Below are 21155 nucleotides of genomic sequence, written 5' to 3'. Positions count from 1 at the left end.
CGACTCTTCAAATACCTTTGCCCAGCGGATAAAGCTTAAAACAAACGACATGAGCCAGAATACATTTTGTGATAATTTTTCTTTCTTCTCTTTAGAAAAAAAAATATGTACAAAAAAAAGCTAAGAAGAGCCAACATGGAAGGTGTCAAGAAAACATTCTGATAGGTACAGACAAGGGAGCTCCTTCTCTCAAAGGAGGTACACGTTAGTTATTACCATGCTAGAAAAATGAGATGCAGTTAAAATTCTAGAACAATTAAAAGCCACAAAGTCGAGCTGTTGCTCTGGGGCTCTAGGTTGTAGATGCTCGGATACCCTTTCTGTAAAATAATACTGTGCAAAGTGTAAAATATTCATTTTCATATAAAGTCCATACAATACGATATACAAAACTGTTGAGTTGACAGGGGAGACCGGTACAGGTTGTTTTTTGGAAAGAAGTCTGCAGTGTCACCTGCCAGCCCAAGGACACGATTCCAGAAAGACCTTGAGTTTCTTAGACGGGAGAAGCCGTTATCGAAGAGAGAACCATATAGTCCCAACACCCCTCAAATCCAGGAGTCTCTGCCACTTGTTTAGATAAGTAAGTGACTTCATTAATATATTACTTTAACTTAGAATACAAAACAGGTTAAGAGACAAGGACACAAAGTTCTTTTAGAAAGGAATATTTCTCTCTGCACCATTGATTTTGAGATTTACCATTAACCAACATTGCCCTCCCTGCAACTCAAAAGTTAACTTTCATTAAAACTCAAAAGTTCTGGAGGAGGCAACAAGTATGGTAATAAAGGGTTAAAGTGAACTGTTATATCCATTTTATTTCTGTGCCTATAAAACTGAGAAAAGAAGGTTTGTGTACAAATATCACAAAACAACGTCAATCATTGAATCAATGTGGTTCTTCAATGCACACTGGAACAAGAAGAAAATTTTGTTGGTTTAAAATTCTGGCATAAATATATTAAAGCTGACCAAAAAAAAAAAAAAATCAGGGCAAGCTACATCACTTCCTCATACAAAAAATGTACAAAACATTAGCCTCTAACTAGATAAACATAATACTTGTCTTCACAGTTTGACATCAAGTAACTGTGTGTCTTGAAGTATCGAATTGGAGGGTGATAAAAAAAAAACAGCTTGTGACACCTCAGCTGTCTCAGGTGACTTCGGTCATGGAGGCAGAGTGGTTCTGCAAAGACAAGCAGATGCAGTCTCAGAGTTGGGCTGACTGACTCACGTGCGCGCTCACTCTTCCCAGGCTGTGCCCTTGCGCTCTTATATCCGGCTTTGCATAGGCTGTTCCCTCTCCCTGAAATGCTCTTCCAAGGCCCCACAAATTGTCACCTCCTCTATTACATCTTCCCTGATACATTTTTCAAAGTTTTTATTTATTAATTTAAGTAATCTCTACACCCCATGTGGAACTCAAACTCACGACCCTGAGAGCAAGAGTCGCATGCTCTACTGACTGAGCCAGCCAGTGCCCCTAAATCTTCCCTGATTTTTCAACCAAAATAAAATGATTTCTTCAACTAAACTTGGTCTCTATATAATTGTCTTATATTTTATTTACTCAACCAGTTTCTAATAGAAACATTTAAGGATCTCAAAGTAACTTTAGTGCATCCCACATTTTTAATGTAGTATTTTAATATCAAATGATTCTAATTTTTGAAAAATTTCTGTATGATTTATTCTTTGAGTCATGAGCTATATAGAAATGAGTTTAATATTTTCAAATGTATAGAGTGTTTTCTTTTTAGGTGTAGGTAATTTCAATTTTTTTTCTAGAGAATGTAATCTGTGTGATACAGATACTGTATGATTTCTTGAGACTTCTCTGTGGTTTATTTTCATAATATTTCACGTGTTTTGAGGGTTATATATAATGCACATTAGATCAACCTTACTAATCATCTCTATCTTCACTATATTTCGTTTGCTTATTAATTAAAAATGTGTTACAATTTGTACTATGATTGTAGCTTTGTCCCTTTCCCTTGTAACTCTATCAATTTTTGCATGTACAGCGTGTTTATACAACCCCTACCTTTTGTTTATATAACTTGAATATACAGGACCCACTTTTTGCAGACCCAACATTTCCTCTTTCGTTTGAACTTAAAACCCCCAATCCATGGGGACAAGAAACAGAAGAAACTGTGGTGTTAGATTTGATTATCATGGGTTTCTTGATTCCAGTTTGTTTTTAGGACACTAGAGACTTACAGTATATTCCTGAGAGCTCAACTATTCTTTTTAGAAATGGAGTAGTTTGTTTTTCAAGGTACTTTTATCTGCTGTATTTGTGAAAACTAGAGCTTGATGTATTTCTTGCCATAATTATGTGAAAAACAACTTTTCCTTTTGTGTTTTTACTTTTATAATACGCGTCCTTTCTGAAAAAACTTCCATGGTCAATACTTTGGTCATTCACATGTGTATAAGATTCTATTTGAGACTAAGTGGTAAAGATAAAGTAATTCAACAGCTGAAGGTAACTACATGGGTCACTTCAGGCAGATCTCTTTAACTTTCCAGGTCTTTTTTTCTATTTAATACAAAGTCTACTTTGTATACAAAGTATCACTAGTTACAAATCAGGGGGGGGGGCATTAGAATTCCTCTGGGAATATTTTCTTAACTATAAATCTTCTTTTACCTCAGAATTGCTGAATTAGAACCTTCTGGAGTAAGGTCCCAGGCATCTGGGTCTCAGCATAAATTGGATTTTTTTTCTGCTAAAGAAAAAAAATGTCTCCCCCTCCTCAAATCTGGAGACATTGAGAGACCTTATACCAACCCAGAGTGAATTAATATAACTGTTTCCTCTCCTTTGTTAACATAAACTATGTTTGACAGGCACACAGTTGCTCAGCACTAAGAGTGACTGCTCAGGTGCATGTGGGCAGGGGGATGCGGAACACGGAGAATTCCACGCCCGTCTCTTTAGGATCACAATGACTCTGTGGCTTCCTGGAACGGGGTCTATGTGAGATCACACTCACTCTACAGGACCACAAGATCATGCTTTGGAAACCTGACCATTTCTGGTTTGTTGGATTCTATATTTACTTATGCTATGGTTTTTCTTCAGTACTTGGGAAAGATTTTAGAAAGTGCACCTGTCTCAATCGACTATGCTAAGGGGAATCACAGAAGACAAATATTCAAATCTGAGTTGATGTTTTAGAGAGGAAGAAAAAGCACTGGAGCTCCGGGGGCTCCATGGGGCAAAAGGGAAAGAAAGAAGGTCTTGGGAGGAGGGAAAGGAGGGTGACCAGGTCCCCTCCCATCCAGTCTTCTCTTTGAGTATCTTGAACAATGGGATGGATTTCACATGTCTGAATGTGTGCTCTGAAGAAAGATTCATATTTTCTCTCAGATCCCCAAAGTTTTTCTTCCTGGGAAGATGGGTCTATCCCAGAAATTACAAAGGAGGCATCTTCCAATAGAAAACACAGGTGTTGGTGTTGCACAGAGAGTTCTTGTCGCCAGGAGAAAACACAGGGCATATTTATTTTGGAAGATCAGTAGCTCAGTTCAAACACACTATCCTGTACTGTATGTTTCCTTTGAATGCTAAGAGATGTAGACAAGTCAAGCAGAGAAAGACAATTATCATATGGTTTCCCTCATTTATGGAACATAAGAAGTAGGAGGATTGGTAGGAGAAGAAAGGGAAGAAGAAAGGGGCGGTAAACAGAAGGGGGAATGAAGCATGAGAGACTATGGACTCTGAGAAACAAATTGAGGGCTTCAGAGGGGAGGGGGCTGGGGGGATGGGATAGGCTGGTGATGGGTGGTAAGGAGGGCACGTATTGCATGGTGCACTGGGGGTTATACGCAGGTAATGAATCATGGAACTTTACATCAAAAAATGGGGATGTACTGTATGGTGACTAACATAATAAAAAATATTATTATAAAAAATTTTTTTAAAAAGTATAAAAAACAAAAGATTTCCAGATGGAATTTTCCTTGAATGGAATGCCAGGCTGTGTGGTATAGTACATTGAGTAGGGCCTTTAGAATTAGATGGGCCTGTTTTAATTTTGCCTTGGTGACCTTGGGCATGTTTCTTAAATTCTTTGTGTTTTACTGACTTCATCTACAAAACAATTAACAATACCAGTTGCAGGATGGTTGTGAGGACTGAATGTGATCGCTTGCAATAAATGCTAATTTTCTTTTCTTGGCCAACAAATAAAGAGTGTAATCATCCTAACTACACGTGGAGACACTTGATACTAAAAGCGGATGCTTTGCTACTTGAGTCTTCTACAGTTGGTGTGGAAGGCATCGCTCGAGAAGTGTACTCTCCAGCATCCTATAGCTTTACTTTGACGAGCCTGCAGAAGTCTGGTTGTTTCTTATTAATTTCTATTTTCTTTGGAGGTTCAGATAGTGGCTATGGTCTGATTTTAGGTTCTTGGTTTTGTCTCAAGTATTTAGTTCAGGTTTTGGTTCTGGCTTGCCTCTATCCATCAAATATTCGTTTCACACCTAGCGAACCGCAGGAAGTACGGAGAGTAAATAAGACCTGGTTCATAGTGTTCAGATCCTCAAAGATCTCCAAGTTCTTGGGGGGAGGGGCAGAGATGAAGGGACACTATTGGCATCCATTGGGCAGGACAATCACGCAAAGGGCTGCGTATGCAGAGAAGACCTCATCGTAACCAGACGGGGTGACAGACATGGAAATAAAGACACATGGACAGATGTGAAAGAAGCTCACCTACTGCCTGTAGTGAATAATAGTAGATATTTTGAAGGACTCTTATCTATTTTGTGGAAGATCAGTTTTTGAAACTCTGTTTGGCATTTCATTTTTCAATGTAAGTGGAACCCCCCAAAATATGGCCCAGATGTCTCTCTGACCTGGAGGGTCAACTATTAATTGTTCTGAGGAACAAAACAGACAGAGAAGGTTTCCAACAGGGGGTAGTGCTTGAGCAGTGTTGGGAGAAGCCTGGGGTGGGAAGGGGGTGGCCTTAAGCCAGGATGGTCAAGGCAAGGTAGGCAGCATTTCAAAGAACACAGATGCTGCCATGTTTGTGGAACTCAGTAAATATTTGTTTGTTTTTAAAACTCACCTTTGTCTTCAGTTGCTTCACCTCAAAAGTAGAGGGAACCGCTCTGATCTTATCAGGTAATAGTAACATGAGTAGATAGGGAAGACCAGAGGGAGTCTGTCTCACTGTTTCATTACTAGGGATCACGGTTTAGCCACCTTATCATTCAATCTGCATCAACAGGCCGTCTATCAATGAGCCAGTAATACATTTTTCAGTGCGTTCTTTCTCATTATACCAAGTCCAAATTTTCACCTTAATACAGGTTAAGGGAAAACAAACAAAATACTTGGCGTGGGGTTTCACGGAGAGCCCTAGTTTCCCCGAGATAGAAGTAGCTTTATTGTGTTGTTTTTCTTGCTCATAAAATTAGAAAGACTTCATTAAATGTGAAAAGAAATAGAACTAGGACAGTTCATCTCAGAGAGATGACTGATAGCTAAAGATCTTTAAACAGATAAAAATACTATTTTGTATTCTCATGATACGGAGTACATGAGACTTCCAGTGGGAGATGATTTGCTTTTCCATTGTACTATCTATAAAAATGGTTTTGTAAGGATATAAATATAAAGAAGATTTTAAGGTAAATAGATGATTACAGAAAAACATTTTAGCCAAGTGGCCTGACAGTGAAAATCCTGGTTCGTTGTTGGTTATCCCCATTCTCTGTCTAAAGAACCACTTGGCTCAGCTCTCCCACTGGCAGGCTATGTGGCCTCGGGCGACTTAACTGAACATTGCCATTTTCAGATTCCTATTTTTTATTTGTGAAATGGGAATCCTCCTACGAATTCAAAGGTGTTTGTTCAAATAAGGATGTATTTGTGAAGCACCTGGCAACTGTCCGGGCAAAAATCAGTGTTGGAGGTCACCTTTAAGGTCACCTTCAGGTGGCAAGCCCCCATGGCTTTTCCTGTCTTCTCAGACAGTACATCTTGTTTTCTTCATTTGCACTCACAAAGCACTTTGTGGACCTCTGATCCAGCATGCCCCATTATGATTCCTCATTTATATCCGCCTGCCTGATTATCGGCGGGTTCTTTGAGCAAGGACTAGGTGGCTACTTATTTTCTGTTATCTGACACAAAACAAGGCCCTGATGTAAATAAGTGGCCACTGTGTATGGTTACATTGAATTTTTGGATTGTGGTCATCAAAATAGACCCCAAAGGACACTTAGTCATCACCTTTTAAAATGCTTTCAGTCTATATCTATCAAGAATGTAATAAAACCTTTCTCTTTCCCAATATTATCCTAATTACCAAACCAAATTGGCCTCTCATACAATTGGTCCAAATTTCTAAGTGTGGTGCTATGTAGCAGGTCAAGGTGTCTTAAAGCAGCTGGGGTTTAAGTTAGACATTATTAAGGACTTCCTGAAGATTTACGATTGCCAAGCCCTAGAATAAACACAGGACAAATTGAGAGAAGCTTGAAGTTCTTGAAACCTTTACACCAGATTTTTCTTAGTGCTGAGTGGATTCAGTGGTATCCTGCTTCCAGTAGAAGAACTGATTAGTTTACCTCCCAAGATAACAGGCCTTGAGCGCGTGGGTTTGGTTGGCTAAACCCACTTTACTATACCTGTGCACTTAAGGTTTCCAGAGGGCTTTCTATCCTTGGGAAAGCCATGAGGGGTACTCCACGGGGATCCTCGGGTTTGGGTTTGGAAGGAGATCCTTGTGTTCCTTTAAAGTTATGGACCACGCACATTCCCTGCAGGATGAGGGGGAAAAGCCTGGGGTCAGATTGCAGCCATCAATGCCTAGCCATGTCGGAGCACCGCAGGCCTTGCCCCTAGAATGTCATTGCCATCATGACTTTTTCCCTTTGAGCCAGTGGGTAGGGACGACCTTGGGCGTAGTCTAGGTGTTTGCTGAACGCCTCTAAGGGCTGACAAAGCATCTGACTGATCACCACACGGCTGGTGATAACCAACCCACTGAGCCTGTTTCCCCATCTGTAAAATGGAAATAACAACACCTCTCTCACAGATTTGTAGTGATTAAAAGACACAATGAATGTGAACCACCTCATAATAACAGCTAACATTTACTGAGGGCCCCTCTATGTCTGGCATTGTCCTGAGAATTTTGCCTTCCTGCATGTAATCCACTCAACAGTCTTACAAGGGAGGTCCTATTATCATATAGGAGCTTAGATGACGAGGCACGTTGAAGTTAGGTAATTTGCCCAAGGTCACACACAGATTTTAACTCTGTAGCCCCTTAATCATACCACTACCTTATTCTGCCTCTTCACAAGTGCCAAACTCATAGCAAATAATCAATGTGAGCTAGTCTTTACCTCCTGCCCAAGATGACCATCCCTAAATGATATGACTACTATTTACCTGAGATTAAATAATTCAGTGTCACTTTCCTTCTATTGCCTCCATTAAAATACTCTTCCTCTCAATTACTACTCACTTTTCTTTATTTCCTACTGAGGCAAACTTCATAACTGAGTCTGTCTTTACCATCTTCTCTGTTTCTTTTGCTCTCGAAGAGTTTATCTGTTTCTTTCCATGCTCTCTCTTCCCTTGTTCTGCATCTTTGTTTCTATAGCCAGTATCTTTGAATCTTTTTTTTTAAAGGAAATATTAGCTTTTTTCTTTTTTAAGATTTTATTTATTTATTTGAGAGAGAGAGAGCAAGAGCGAGCACGAGCAGGGAGAAGAGGGAGAAGCAGGTTCCCTGTGAGCAGGGAGCCCGATGTGGGGCTCACTCCCAGGACCCTGAGATCATGACCTGAGCCAAAGGCAGACGCTTAATTTACTGAGCCACCAGGGCACCCAGCATCTTTCAATCTTTCCTGTCACTCTTCAAACCCTGCAGAACATTTGTATAAATATTCTCTACTTGGCTTTCTTCCATCTCACTCTCCAGCTCTGCTTAAACTGCCTCCATTCAAGAAATGGGAAAAGTGGGAGATGTAGGAGTGCTGGAGTTGGAAAGACCCAGGTCAGATTTATGGCTTATTGGTTGGGTGGCCATTGGGCAAGTTACTTATTTTTGAGCCTAACTTTCTTCACCTATAAAATGAGGGTAAGAATATGGGTAGGCTTGTCCTAGGAGCACGTGACTTGGTGTACATAAAGGGTAGGGCATGTAGTGATTGCTCAATTAATAGTCCCCTCCCCTCCATTTCATCTTCATCGGAAACACAAAACAAGAATGCACATATGTTGCAAGTGTATCCTGTTCTCAGACTCTTGCCTCCCTGTCTCCTCTCCAAGTCTCCACTTTGGAGGGCTTCCAGTCTCTTCTGAGACCCATTTCCAAGCTCAGTGTGAGTGCATGTGAGGTGCATACAGGGGCACATGCAGATAACAGCAGGAGATCGTGGGGCCTGTCTCTTGCCAGAGCAATTCAGTTCTGGGTCTTACGTAAAGACCATTTGTGGAAAACAAGTTTTGACATTTGCCATCAATTTGGAAGCCAGTAACAGAGCAAACAGTAACTGAGCGGTAGGAAACAGGGCTGCAAGTTAACGGGAAAAAAACAAGTTTAATACTAAAGCAGAATCTGTATATGGGTCCTTTGAAAATGCAAAGGATTTCACAGATTTTGTCCTGTAAAAACCTCGTGCAGTAGCTTGGGACAGTGAGCGCTGCTCTTTCTCTCTAGCTGGGGATGCTGGCTCCAGGACCGAGGGACAGCAAAATTATTTGGCTTTTGAGCCCAAGCCTTCATTTGAACTGCTGATCTGTCTTTGAAGACCCTCTCTTCTCTCGAAGCCTCCTGTACTCTTTCCCTCTTTTAAAAAGCAGTCATTGGGAAACATCCCTTAGGGGGTAGCAGCATCTCAGGATCAGCTCAGCACTGTGTTTCCTGCAGTGTCACACAGGAAATTTGCACTGAAGTCCTCTCTTTTACTTTAGAAAGAAAGCCTGGGTCCATTAAAAATAATTTTGAATTAAAATGGAGCTTCCTAATCTCCATTGGGAGATCAGTGTTCTGAGTAAATGTGAGCATTTTCTGTATCTCAGCAGGTAAAAACGTTGGAAAACTCTGAGTTAGAGGTTGGGAGAGGCATAGGTGTATTTTGTACATTGGGAAGGGCAAGGAGGAGGGATAGCACAAAGAAGAATTAGGACCATGAAATCCATCTATGTGCGATGCCAGTCTTAATTGGGGGTTTGGACCAGAGTAGGCAGGATGGGAGGAGGGACATCCAGACTGTGAAGGCTTTTGTCTTTTCGGGGAAGCTTGCTGAATATGACTAGGGGACTCATTTCCTGCACAACATATGACTCTCCAGGCCTACTGATTTACTATAAATCCTCCTGCGTATATTTTAAATCCCTGAAGAGTATTTAAAAATTATACCTCTGAAATAAATTATTCCACAGCAAGAAAGAGAAATGAATTATTGTTATATGCCACAATAGATGAATTTCAAAATAATTATGCCAGGTGAAAGGGGGAAAAAATGAATATAGACTCTGGGCGCCTGGGTGGCTCAGTCGGTTAAGCATCTGGCTTCAGCTCAGTTCATGATCCCAGGGTCCTGGGATCGAGCCCCATTGGGCTCCCTGCTCAGTGGGGAGCCTGCTGCTTCCTGTCCCACTCCTCTTTCTTGTGTTCTCTCTCTCTCTGTGTCAAATAAATAAATAGAAACCAAAAAAAAAAAAAAAAAAGAATATAGACTCTATGATTCCATTCATATGAAATTCTAGAAAACGCAAACTCATATAGAGTGATGGAGTGATGGAAAGATCAGTGGTTGCTTGGGAATCAGAGGAAGGAAGAAAGAGAAGGATGTATCTGTATGTCAAAATTTACCAAACTGTACACTTCATGTGCCATTTACGATCTGCCTAGCATACTTCAATAAAACTATAAAAAGACAAAAACAATAAAAATTAGCCTCTTCACTTCTAATCCAACTCAGATGAAAAGGTGTCTCCTAGTTGAGCGAGTGGCAAGGCCCCCGTCTACTGGAGGAACTAAAATCATCAGAAATGTCAAGATATGGAGAAAACTGTATTAACCAAAACTCCTCCAGAAAGATTATTCTATGTGGTTGAGAAGCCACCTGGAGTGGAAATAAGATGCCCAGGAGCCATGTTTAGATGGTAAAGTCCAGGTGTGATGAGAGGAGGGTTTTCATACTGCTGAGTGTGACATTTAAGTGTAGACCAGAGCTGAATTTCTGGGGATGCCTGAGAAGGGGCTGTCTTGCTTCCACCGTGGTCTTTGTTTTCCGTTCTTGCCTCAAGGAACACTTAGCTTCTGCTGTCAATACCTTCTGCGCAAATATTTAAAGAACACTGCTTTGAAGGTACGGCCAAATTACTAGCCGGCCAGGCCTCACTCCTTAGCCCAGGGTTGAAGGAAGTGGGGCAAGCCATCGCCCCAGGCATTCCTCTTCCTGACCCCCCCTGGGAATATGCAATCAGATTCCTGAAAGAAAAGGTACTTTAGAAGTCCTTTTTGTGGCAAAACGATGCACAGTCCTTGGGAAAAAATGGCAACTTACAAGGCTGGGGCAGGAGGAACATGGCCTTACACTGTGGTCTGGCTAACCTGACTCACCGTGACCCCAGCCTTTCAGAGGGCACGCGAGGGGAGAAAGAAAGAGCGAAGCTGACCCACCAGAAACAGGGCTACAGCGGTGCCCAGGATGAAGCCTGCAATCACGTCGGAGCAGTGGTTCCGGTACTCGGAGACCCGATTGAGGCCCGTCAGGAAGGCGGTGCAGAGGGTCCCGAGGCACAGCACGGGTTTAGCCAGCCGACTGCTCTTTGTCTTGATTGTGCTTGTGATGTACATCTGGAACGGACGGAGACCAGTGAGCGAGAGGCAGCCTGCCTGCACGCGGCAAACACGCGCACGCGCACACACGCACCAGCGCAGGCAAACACGGGTCGTGCCGAAGTGGCCACACTGCCTGGTTGAACAATTCCACTAAGTCACTTAGGAAAGAATCTGGGTAGGAAACGAGTGCAGCAAGAACCACAAAGAGCCATTCACGAGTCGTGTTGCTCTGGATTCTAGAGGACCCGCAAAGAGAAATAGCGATGCAGAGAATGGCTGCTTAGTAAAGATCTGCTTTAGAGCGCGCAGTTCTTACGCAACAAATTCGAGAATCATTTGCGGTATTAGGAAACCCGTATAGAATCTCAGTTACCAAATAAACCTTCTGTGAGAATGAATTTTATGGAGGTGAAGGCCAGCGTAGGTGAGTGGCTATACATTTCACTTTTGGTGTCGCCTAGAGTTCTAGCTGATTCTTCGAACTTGTAGGCAACAAATATAAAAGCATCGATGGGTTAATTGATTGACTGAAGTAGAACTTCCAAATGAGTGTGTCACACAAACAGGTTTTAGCTGTGCTGGGAAATGGATTCTCATTCCTCGGAACAGCTGGGATGGATGGGCTCGCTCCATGCTGTTACTCTAGCGTGTTTTAAAATATTGAGCCTTTCTATGGGTCCTGCGACATCCGAAAGGTTGGGAAGATCTGACCTGAGGAAAGGATGATGCAATTTATGACACCTGAGATGTAGGCTGTTCTTGTCCATTGTGGGGGGTGGGGCAAGACTCTTATTTTTTTTTATTATAATATTTTTTTATTATGTTAGTCACCATACAGTAGATCCATGGTTTCTGATGTAAAGTTCCATGATTCATTAGTTGCGTATAACACCCAGTGCACCATGCAATACGTGCCCTCCTTACTACCCATCACCAAAACTCTTAAAGTTTCAGAGGCTCGTTATCAAATGCCCGTCTCATGGCCTAGCGCCTCTTTCAAAGAAGTTAAGTTAATCACCTTTGGCAATGGTTACAAGAAACCACTAGAGGGCATTACTGATCCATCCCATAATTTCTTTAAAAATTTGACAAATGAGTTTGCAACTCTGAGAAACAGGATGCTACTACTCATACTCTATAGTGTGTTTGTATGGTCTGAGCACAGACAAGTTCAAATGGATGCATTTTACAGTATAACCATGGAAACTTAATTTCCTAAGTTCACAATTCACAACAGTGGTGTGAATACAGGTGGACGGGATTCTCTATTATGTGTGATAGATGCCCTACAGAAAACTGTGGTTAGATCAGTTACACAAATGAGACCACATTGTGACACAATTCCGACACTGTATAGGAAATATTACTTAACATCTATACTAGATATGTTTAACTTGAGTATTTTATGTTTTTGTGGGGTTTTTTAAGGTATACCCTTTATAAATACTTCCTATAAGATTAAAAACTATTAAGAGCATGGGCTTATGGTTAGTATTCTTCACAGTATTAACTAGTACTTAGGAGATCCTTGTTGAGTAATTTCTGGAAGCACTTCACACATAATAGGGGCTCAAAAAGTGTTCACACAACTGGAATCTTGTATCAGGGTTTATCTGATTATAGTCCGTCTGTGGGGCATGATTTGAATTGGATTATATCTGAATCCTTGAAAACATGTGATACAGCAGCATTTGAGTGAGATTTCTTTTTTCTCAAAAGAAATTTATATCTCATTTGATGAGAAACAATTATTATGAGTAACAGATTTAGTCTTATAATGGTGTTATGCAAATTTCATACAGCAGTGACTTGGGTTTGATCAATATACAGAAAAGGGTTCAAGAGTACATTGCTTCATATAACTTCAGTTCTAGATAATTTAGAACAAATGGATATTTTGAAAGTTGAAGAATATGCTGAATGCCTGAGAACTGTTTTAAAAATATGTGGCCTGCTGATCTATCTATCTATCTATCTATCTATCTATCTATCTATCATCTATCATCCATCTATCATAAAGCAAAGAAGGCTTACCAAGCTACAATTGATCTGTTTTGTAAGTTGAGGCTTCTCTATTATCTACATGCATGTTTCCTTAATGGGGGGGCAGCTGAAATCATTTTTTATCACATATTCATTAAACAGTAGACCTAAAGGAATAACTAGGAAAGCTAATTTTGGGTAATTGGTGGTTGACAAATTCATCCTACAGATGTGATCCTGTGAATGTGACACAAAGGAACCATGTTTTAAAGAGAATATTCAGCAGTTTATTTTAAACTACTTCATAGACCAGCCCTGTAGCCAGTCACCTTCCCTCCACCCTGAATGTATGCATCCAGGTGATGTCAGGGACACTCTCCCATCAGAGGCTGACTCTCAGCTGAGAGTGCAGTTACTCTCACTGGACGAGGTGGGAACTTGCTCCCCTGGGAAGTGGGGTGAGTCTTGCTCAGAACCTCTGGGAAGAATGGATTATTTTAAAGGGGTCTTTCCTCGCCTTCTCCTTCCCCTGCCTTTCACTGAGAATCACTAGACTAGTCACACCAGGAACACAAGCGCAAGTAAGGAAAAGGTGTGGTCTTGACCAATAGTTGCTCTTCCACAGGTACCGGCATAGGATATCCAGCCTTTGAGCGGATTCCTTCTATACTTCTATACTCCTAGTTCTAAGGAAGCATAGGTCAGAGAAAGGGGAGATGAAGTCATTTCCAAAAAAAAAAGAGAAGGAAATAAAAGGGACGCCATTGTTTCTTGTATTTTAAGATGTGGGACGCACTTTAGGTTTTTTCTGTAATGAAAGCAAAAACTGTAAAGAGAACATTATACGCTAGTGGGGGCAATCAAAGCCTGTATGATTTGGGGAGCAGTGAGAAGGGAGCTTTTGGGCGTTGGGGGTCTTGTAGGATCATCCATCTGTTCTGGCTAAATGAAGAGGAAGAGCGTCGGGAGGAGCAGAGGAAAGCTGTGTTTTTATCCCGGGTCTGCTGCACTACCCAGGCAGCCATGCGCATGAAGGCCCACACCTGCAAATTTGTAGGCAGGTGTGAGAAATGTGTGCTGTTCTGGAACCAATGAGAACTTTGGCAAAGAGTGTTGTTGTGGGCAGTGGGAGAATCCCAGATATGGTGCCAGGAGCCTGGGTCCCAGCTCCAACTGTGGGCTCTCAGCTCTTCTCTGGGCCTCAGTTTCCACATCTGTAAAATGGGAAGATTTGACTAAGAGATTATCAACATTGCCATATTAATTAGCCTCTGGCAGGTCGGTATATTACCCTGGGATGTTGGGGGGGTGGGGGCAACCGCGTGATGCTGTACAGGAGAAACACGCTGTCATGTGTTTCATGTAACACTCTAAGTGACAGCGATGAGAGAATGAAGGTGAGGAGGGCAGAGGGACTCACATCCCAGCCAGATGCTGGTCTTGGGGGTGACAGCACAACTGTCATACTCACCGTGGCATATAAGGCGGAGTAAATGCTCAGAGCAGCGTGTTTGGAGGGAAAGGATCTCCGAGCCTTTTCTATCACTTCCATGTCCCCAGTACAAATGTTCCCATTGTTGATGAACTGGTGGTGTGCCCGGCAGTCTGTACTGGTGTAGTTCGGCTTGCACACTGTCAGGAAGTATGGCGTTAGGTGCCCCGTGACCACCTGTCCGGCGTTTACAAAAATGTCAGTAGCAAAAAGTCCGAAGGCAAATACCCCTACAAGGAGATTGGAAATGATCAGGAATGGTGACGTTGGCACAGTTTTGTCCCCGAGAGAAGACATAGCGGTGAGAATCCACAACAACCCATCAAAGAGGATCTCACCAGAGTCAAACGGTCCCCTCACTTCCATTTTTTGCAGGGACTGGTGCCTGCTTCCCCAATCATTATTTCCTCCAAACTGATGCAGACATTCTGCTGTTCGCATTTTATTGTTTTGTATAAGTAAGGCAGAAGCAGCATGTTCTAATGGAAAGAACTAGAATTTTGGAGTCCTACCGATTTGGGTTCCATCCAGCCCCAGCATGGCTGACTCATTCACCATGTATAAGCGATTTGCCTTCCCCGAACCTTGGGACCCCCAGTCACAATATGGTTGGGGGAGTGATACCTCATGAAGAAGTTGGAAAGATGACATGGGATAGGTCCAAAATACCCACTATGGTGCCCGGTAGCTACTCAACAGCAGTTAGTTCCCCCTCCCTCCCATAGAAAATATATTCTCCCCAGTCCTGTTTGGAAATGCAAGTACTCTGAGGGGATTTCTATGACATCATGGCAGCTGAGAGTGAATGGAGTTGTGAGGGAGTTATCCTTAAAAGAGAGAAGAAAGTCCATTTCCAGAAACCTTGATTGAATTGGATGTTTCATTTGATGTTGGGCAGAGAAAATGAGAAGGGACGAGTGTTAAAGACAAACATTGCTGACCGTTGCTGTAACAAGTTTCCACAAACTGAGCTGCTTACAACAACACAAGTGTACCCTCTTATAGCTCTAGAGGTCTCAAGTCCAAAACAGGTTTCACTGGGGTAAAATCAGAGTGCTGGCAGGGCTGTGCTCCTTCTGGAAGCTCGAGGGTAGATTTCATACTTTGCCTTTTCTAGTGTCTAAGCTGCCTTCATTCCTTGTCTTGCGACCTGCTTCCAGTAATCCTATCACTACAACTTCTGCTTCTGTTGTCACACTTCCTTCTTTGACACAGATTCTCCTGCTTCCCTCTTATAGGGACTTTTTGATTACATTGGGTCCACCTGACTAACTCAGGATCATCTCCTCATCTCAAGAGCATGAATTTAATCACACCTGTAAATTCCCTCTTGTCATATAAGGAATCAAACCCACAGTTTCCAGCGATCAGGATACAGACATTTTGGGACACTAGGGCATTACTCTTCCTGCCACCCTGACTTTGCTGTTTGGCGGAGAATCTTGTGGGTAGTCTATCTTTCCTGGATTTTATCTGTCCTCTGACAAATTCCACTGGATTAGTCCCAATAAGATTGAACATGGTAAAGCAGAATTCCTTATAGGAAGCTTCACTGTGAACTCTTTCAAAGTCTATACAGTACAGCTATAGCTTATCAGTGGACTATTGTCTGTTAAAAATATCAAGAGGGGCTGCGGAGCTGAGCTACGTACAAGTTGTTGGAAGGGATAAAGATTTTGAAATGCAGCTCAGTTATGGGAGAAGTTGGCAAGTGTGAGAGGCAGTGTTAACCCTCGTAAATGTCAAGGATCTGCTATAGTTTCAATTAAATTTCTGCCCAACTTGGACTCCCATATTCAATGTCCTCGATCTGCAAATTGTGCTGATACCAGCACCCAAAAAGTAATCCATTACAGCAGAAGTGAAGACAAGTTTGGCTGGAACCTTCGTCCGGTTTTCATTTTGATCTGTATTGATTGCTGTAATTTTCTTTTTTGTGGCTTTGCCAGAATGTGCTTTATCACAATGAGAACTGGCTCTTTTAACAGCATCAGCTGGCTTGTGCTCAGAGGGTCTGACCTCTGACAGTATGCAATCATTGATCATTCGTGGCGATTTTCACCCCCAGGTTCTGGAAGTCTGAATGGTTAGACATTTTTTTTACACCTTCAAGCAAGATTCTTAAAGACCAGGTCTCTCTGGCTTTTTCAAGGGGGCAATAAGTCTGTCTGGGCATACTCTTCCAGGAAACTAGGGTAATTTATGATTTGAAAAAGGAAAAGTGACAGCAATTTCCTCTGGCATTTTATTTGTCAGAAGCGCTTCTGATCAGGGTGGGTGTGTCCTTTCCGAGATGGGATTTCCAGGCTCCTTGGATCGGTGTCTGAGGTGCCAGCTCCGCAGTCACGGTGATGCTGCCGTGGGCAGCTCTTCTCTTTATTGTTCCAGGATATTTTTGCAGAAAGTGGCTTTCCTCTCTTCTTCTCTGCCTTCTTAGGATCATCCATCTCTGCTTTTCCTGATGGCTTCACAAGCACCTGCTTTCCAAACATTTCATTCCGGTGCATTTGATCTAGCTTCAGAAGGACCCTGTGGCAGCACGGGAATCCACCTGCCTGACACAAGCTGCGCCAACAAAGGGCGGTGTAACCCGCGGCAGCGATTCACAGATAATGTCAGATCCTACAGGGCTTTAGTAAGACACTTCGGCCATTGCTCTGAACCCTGAGCTCCTTATGGGTCTTTTCCCAGCCTCAGAAGTTCACAGTAGCTACTTTTGTCCTTAGGGTCAGGTGGAACACCATGCATGGTCTCCTGCATTGCAACGTATGATTTGAAGGAGATGTTTTTAAAATGTCTATAGAACCTACCTTGGTGTCAAAAATTCTTTCAGTGAGGTCATATTTTTGAAATTTTAACCGATACATTTTTCATTCCTATAACCTTCCCTAGTGGGTTCTCTTTATCTTACGAATCTGCTCCCAACAGTGTTCCTTGCTTCAGGGGAGCTGATCACATTTATGAATGGATTTATAGCCAACACAATAGTCTAAAATAAATGCTTTTGATTTGCCAGAGCTATGTGCTTGAGACACTTGTTGATATTGTTGTTGCTTTGTTTGGTATTCCAAAAAGGCTAGATGGGACGACTAAGAGCCATGGTCTGGAGAATGAGACAACTGAGTTTCTAAAATCAACCCTAACGCAGGGGAGGGTGTGGCTGGGGTGACCCACAAGGAGGAACCAGAACTGTGGTTGAGGCAGAGAAGAGGCATCCTCATACTCTCTGCCTCACACTGGCTGTCAAACCTAGGGGCAGGGCAATAGAAGCCTCCAGAAAGATTTTTGGAAATCAAGATGAAGTATGTCCCATCCCTCTCAGGGTATAGCTCAGGTATCCCTCCCTGCAAGCCTTTTGGAGAAGCTTCACACCTCACATGGTATCAGAATAGGGTGCTTATAATATTAGCAAGGACAGAGGGAGGGACAAATTGGCTGAGCCCAAGGGCCACCTCACAAGGCTCATACATTCTGGTGTGGTATGGAGTAAGCGGCTGTAAATTCCCCCATCCCTAAGGGATGACGGGCATTAGAATGCTGAGAGGACAGGAGGCTAGAAAGGCCTGGAATTAGGACAAAGAGATTGATGATGATGTCTGTGGTCCCTGTCAGGATGACACAGGTCAGCTAAGGAACCCTGAGCGTGCATCTTCTTTGTGGCCTAAATAGGAGACCTGTCAGACCACCCAAAGGATGAAGAAAGAGGAAGACAAAGGTATGAAAAAGTCCTTATTTTTTCCCCTCAGGATTCTATCTGGGTCCATCTGATCTCAGTCTGTCTCGGGACAAGTTAGGATCTTTGATCGCTAGCAATTTAGGACATGGAGGTAAAACTCTGGGACCTGGTTCCTGCTATGGAACCCTTTTACTCAACCGTGAACATAGCAGGAGCAGTGACATAACCAGGAAAGTTGCGTAAGGAGAACTAACAAAGCCACAGATAATTGGCATGCTGGAAAAAGATACTAGGACCCATAGCGGGATACCTTTAGGCCTTCCAAACAAAAAAACTGGTCAAAGTACATAACCAGACTGCCGGCTGCCAAGGCAGATGCTACAGCTTTCCACACAGGTGACCTTCATTAGGAAGCCTAGCCCCAGATAGTAGGGTGGTATTGGGGTGAGGAGGCATTGGTGGGGTGAGGGAAGGACTAAATTCCTTTTAGCCACAAAGGTCCTGTGACCTTAGGGGGAACCTCTAAATTGAAGGCCAGCTATTCTATATTCAACTATAAATGTGTAATTTCCAGTTTAAAATGGCACCTTGCTTGATCGCCCCTGGTAAAGCATCTCGCAATTGTCTACTAGAGTATACATGATGCCTACGAAAAAAGATGGAAACTCCTAATGCCAACCCAAAGTGAGAATCAGGAAGGGGTTTCCATTATCGTAAGTGACATGGAGTGGGTTTTTTTTCTCTCTCTCTCTCTCTCTCTCTCTCTCTCACACACACACACACACACACACACACACACACACAGACTTTTACTTCAGAAAGAACTCAAACTTCTCCTTAGAAGACAGAAATCAGGGGAGAAAACCTAGGAAGAGATTTCCTTTCTCTCCTACCAGCAGGGTCCAGACTCAGAGATTCGGGATTGAGATTGCTCAGAAATATGGCTGTGGTCACTCTACCGGATGAGTTCTGCTCTTTGAATTTGCCTGGAACTGTCTGCTCTCCTTCTTCATTCTTCTAAATGTATTCAGAGATACACTCCTGGGTGACAGCTAGGTGGGAGGTGCAGAGGCACAGGCAGCAGCCTCTTCCGGGAGCACTCTCGCGTGCTCTAGAGATGAGAGCCGCTGGGCCCTGTAGTTGTGCGTGCTCTTCAGGCTCACAGCTTGGGGGTTCAAGGAGATGCCAGTTCACCGGAGCTGAGGAGCTCTGGCAGAAAGTCTGCTAACTGGGGACCGGACTTGCAGTGTGCACACCAGCCTGCTCTCAAGCTGCAGATCTGAAGAGCAGGCCAAGAGCAAGCCACACTTCTCTCTGCTGATGAATGCTGTGGCTGGGTCTTGCCTTACTTAAGAGTGAACAGGGTGAAACAAACAATCACGTATCACATGGGGTCTTAGAAAAAATAGTCCTATTTTAGACTAGTATAATACTATTTTACTTCTTCGTACCCTTTGTCCCAGGAAGAATTTTACATTTGTGTGATTAGTGATAGCATCTCTCCCATTGGAACTGTAGAATATACAAGCTCTCTAAGAGCACTGAACACACCTGTTTTAGGGTTGCATCCTAAGTACCTAGTATCAAATGAGGCACAGAGTAAACATTTAATACTTATTTGTGAATCAATTAATGGACTGCTAAAGAAACTTCAGAGTGATAATAGGAGAAGAGGATGAAAAAGCATAGGCACTTGCCCAGATTTTCTGGCTCCTGTTGGTGTCTCACGTCCCCGATCCTATTGAACACAGGGTTGACTTCCAACCATTTAGCATGTAAATTGGAGGGACTGGGTCTCTTTTTTTATAAACTTCACAAAATCCAGCATATTGCTAGGCACTTAGCAAATAAAGAGGATAATTGAAAACTGGGGCTTTGTAAGTGTTTTATGAGTCAGGAAACTTGTAAGTCATCATTTGGAAATTAAAGGATTCTCCATTTTCAGTGCAGCAAGAATGAAAAGAGAAGCTTAAATTGGAATATGGAGATCCCTGCTCTCCACAACAGGAGAGACTTCCTTCCAGGGAGATCTGTGAAGCGCAAGGAAACTGGAAATCACGATCAGCTTGGGTACAGTTTTACACTCAGGCATCTTTGACATTTCTGATCCTGAGAACTTGCAATGGTTGTCAGTTTAAATATTAACACAGGAGCACATGAAATCATGACTCCTACCTATTTTCATGTGGAAAAACGAACATCTAGAACTTTCAAAAAGAAAAGGATATTGAAAAAGACATAAAAATGAGTTATCTGGGTTAGCGTGGTAACAGTAGTCTCTGAAGAGGGGGAGGGAATCCCACTCCCCCCTCAACACATGTTCTCAGCCTCTTATCAAACATTTCTAAAAGAGGGCTGCTCTTTTGTCTATGTTGAGCAAAACAATGCAGTGAAAGAGAAGAATGAAGAACTATTGTGCTGAGTGACATTGAGAATGCTTGACATTTTCTCGTGTTCAAAATTTAACCAGCTTCGTGAATCTTTTGTCATAGCTTTCCTACTATGATGTTCGAAAAACAAGGAACGCATCAGTTCCTAGCCTTTGTTTTAGTGGGAAAATGGATGAAAATCCTATCCCACACAGGCAAGTACAAGAGTGGCATGGGTTCACCAGTGCCATTTTCCACAGTGGAAGGGGAGCCCCTAGGGAACTCTAATGTTCAGTCTCCTCAACATACATTCTGATTCCATCACCAACTCTTAATTTTAAATCTCCTCTTTCGTCAAACCCCCACTGTAAATGGAATACAAGATACAAAGAAATGCACGGAGTTCCTTTTCGCTTTCACTTTTGCCACATTAAGATCCTTAGCGGAAAATCTCAGTCAAGAAAGTTACTGAGCTATTGCTCTCAATTCAGCTGTGAAGACCGTTCTTTCAGGAAACAACCATTTCTTTGGGAAAAGGAAAGATGGTGCAATGTCTTCTTTTTAAGATGCTTTATTCACACTGAAAGTTTCCTAATGAAGAGACTTATCTGTGATTACCATGTTCGTCCCAGTTCCTTGCAAGGATGTACTGCACGGATGAGATGTTTGAATAAGAGTGCCATGGAAACTAGGTCATAACAATAAAGATAATAAAGGATAGCTAATACTCTGTGCTTGGTGTGTACTAGATATTGGTCCACATGCTTTAGAATATAGTTCCGTCAGTCCCC

The 21155-nt window shown here is 42.5% G+C and overlaps 1 protein-coding gene across 1 annotated transcript in view; it reads right to left on the bottom strand.

Moving 5' to 3' along the window:
• Positions 1–360: 360 nt before the first annotated feature.
• PLPPR1 (phospholipid phosphatase related 1) overlaps positions 361–21155 on the bottom strand; it is a 113624-nt gene continuing 92829 nt past the window's right edge. Inside the window, exons 4-7 of the mRNA XM_008707888.1 lie at positions 14299–14549; positions 10683–10859; positions 6667–6798; positions 361–1192 (exon numbers count right to left, since the gene is read on the bottom strand). Coding sequence (XP_008706110.1) covers positions 1160–1192; positions 6667–6798; positions 10683–10859; positions 14299–14549 — 593 coding nt within the window. The 3' untranslated portion in view covers positions 361–1159. The remainder of the gene's footprint in view (positions 1193–6666; positions 6799–10682; positions 10860–14298; positions 14550–21155) is intronic.

Source organism: Ursus maritimus, unplaced genomic scaffold (genome assembly GCF_017311325.1).
Source record: "Ursus maritimus isolate PB19 unplaced genomic scaffold, ASM1731132v1 scaffold_17, whole genome shotgun sequence".
In the NCBI taxonomy this organism is placed as follows: domain Eukaryota; kingdom Metazoa; phylum Chordata; class Mammalia; order Carnivora; family Ursidae; genus Ursus; species Ursus maritimus.
The sequence above is the reverse complement of the archived record's forward strand: the minus strand, read 5'-3'. Positions and strand labels throughout refer to the sequence as shown.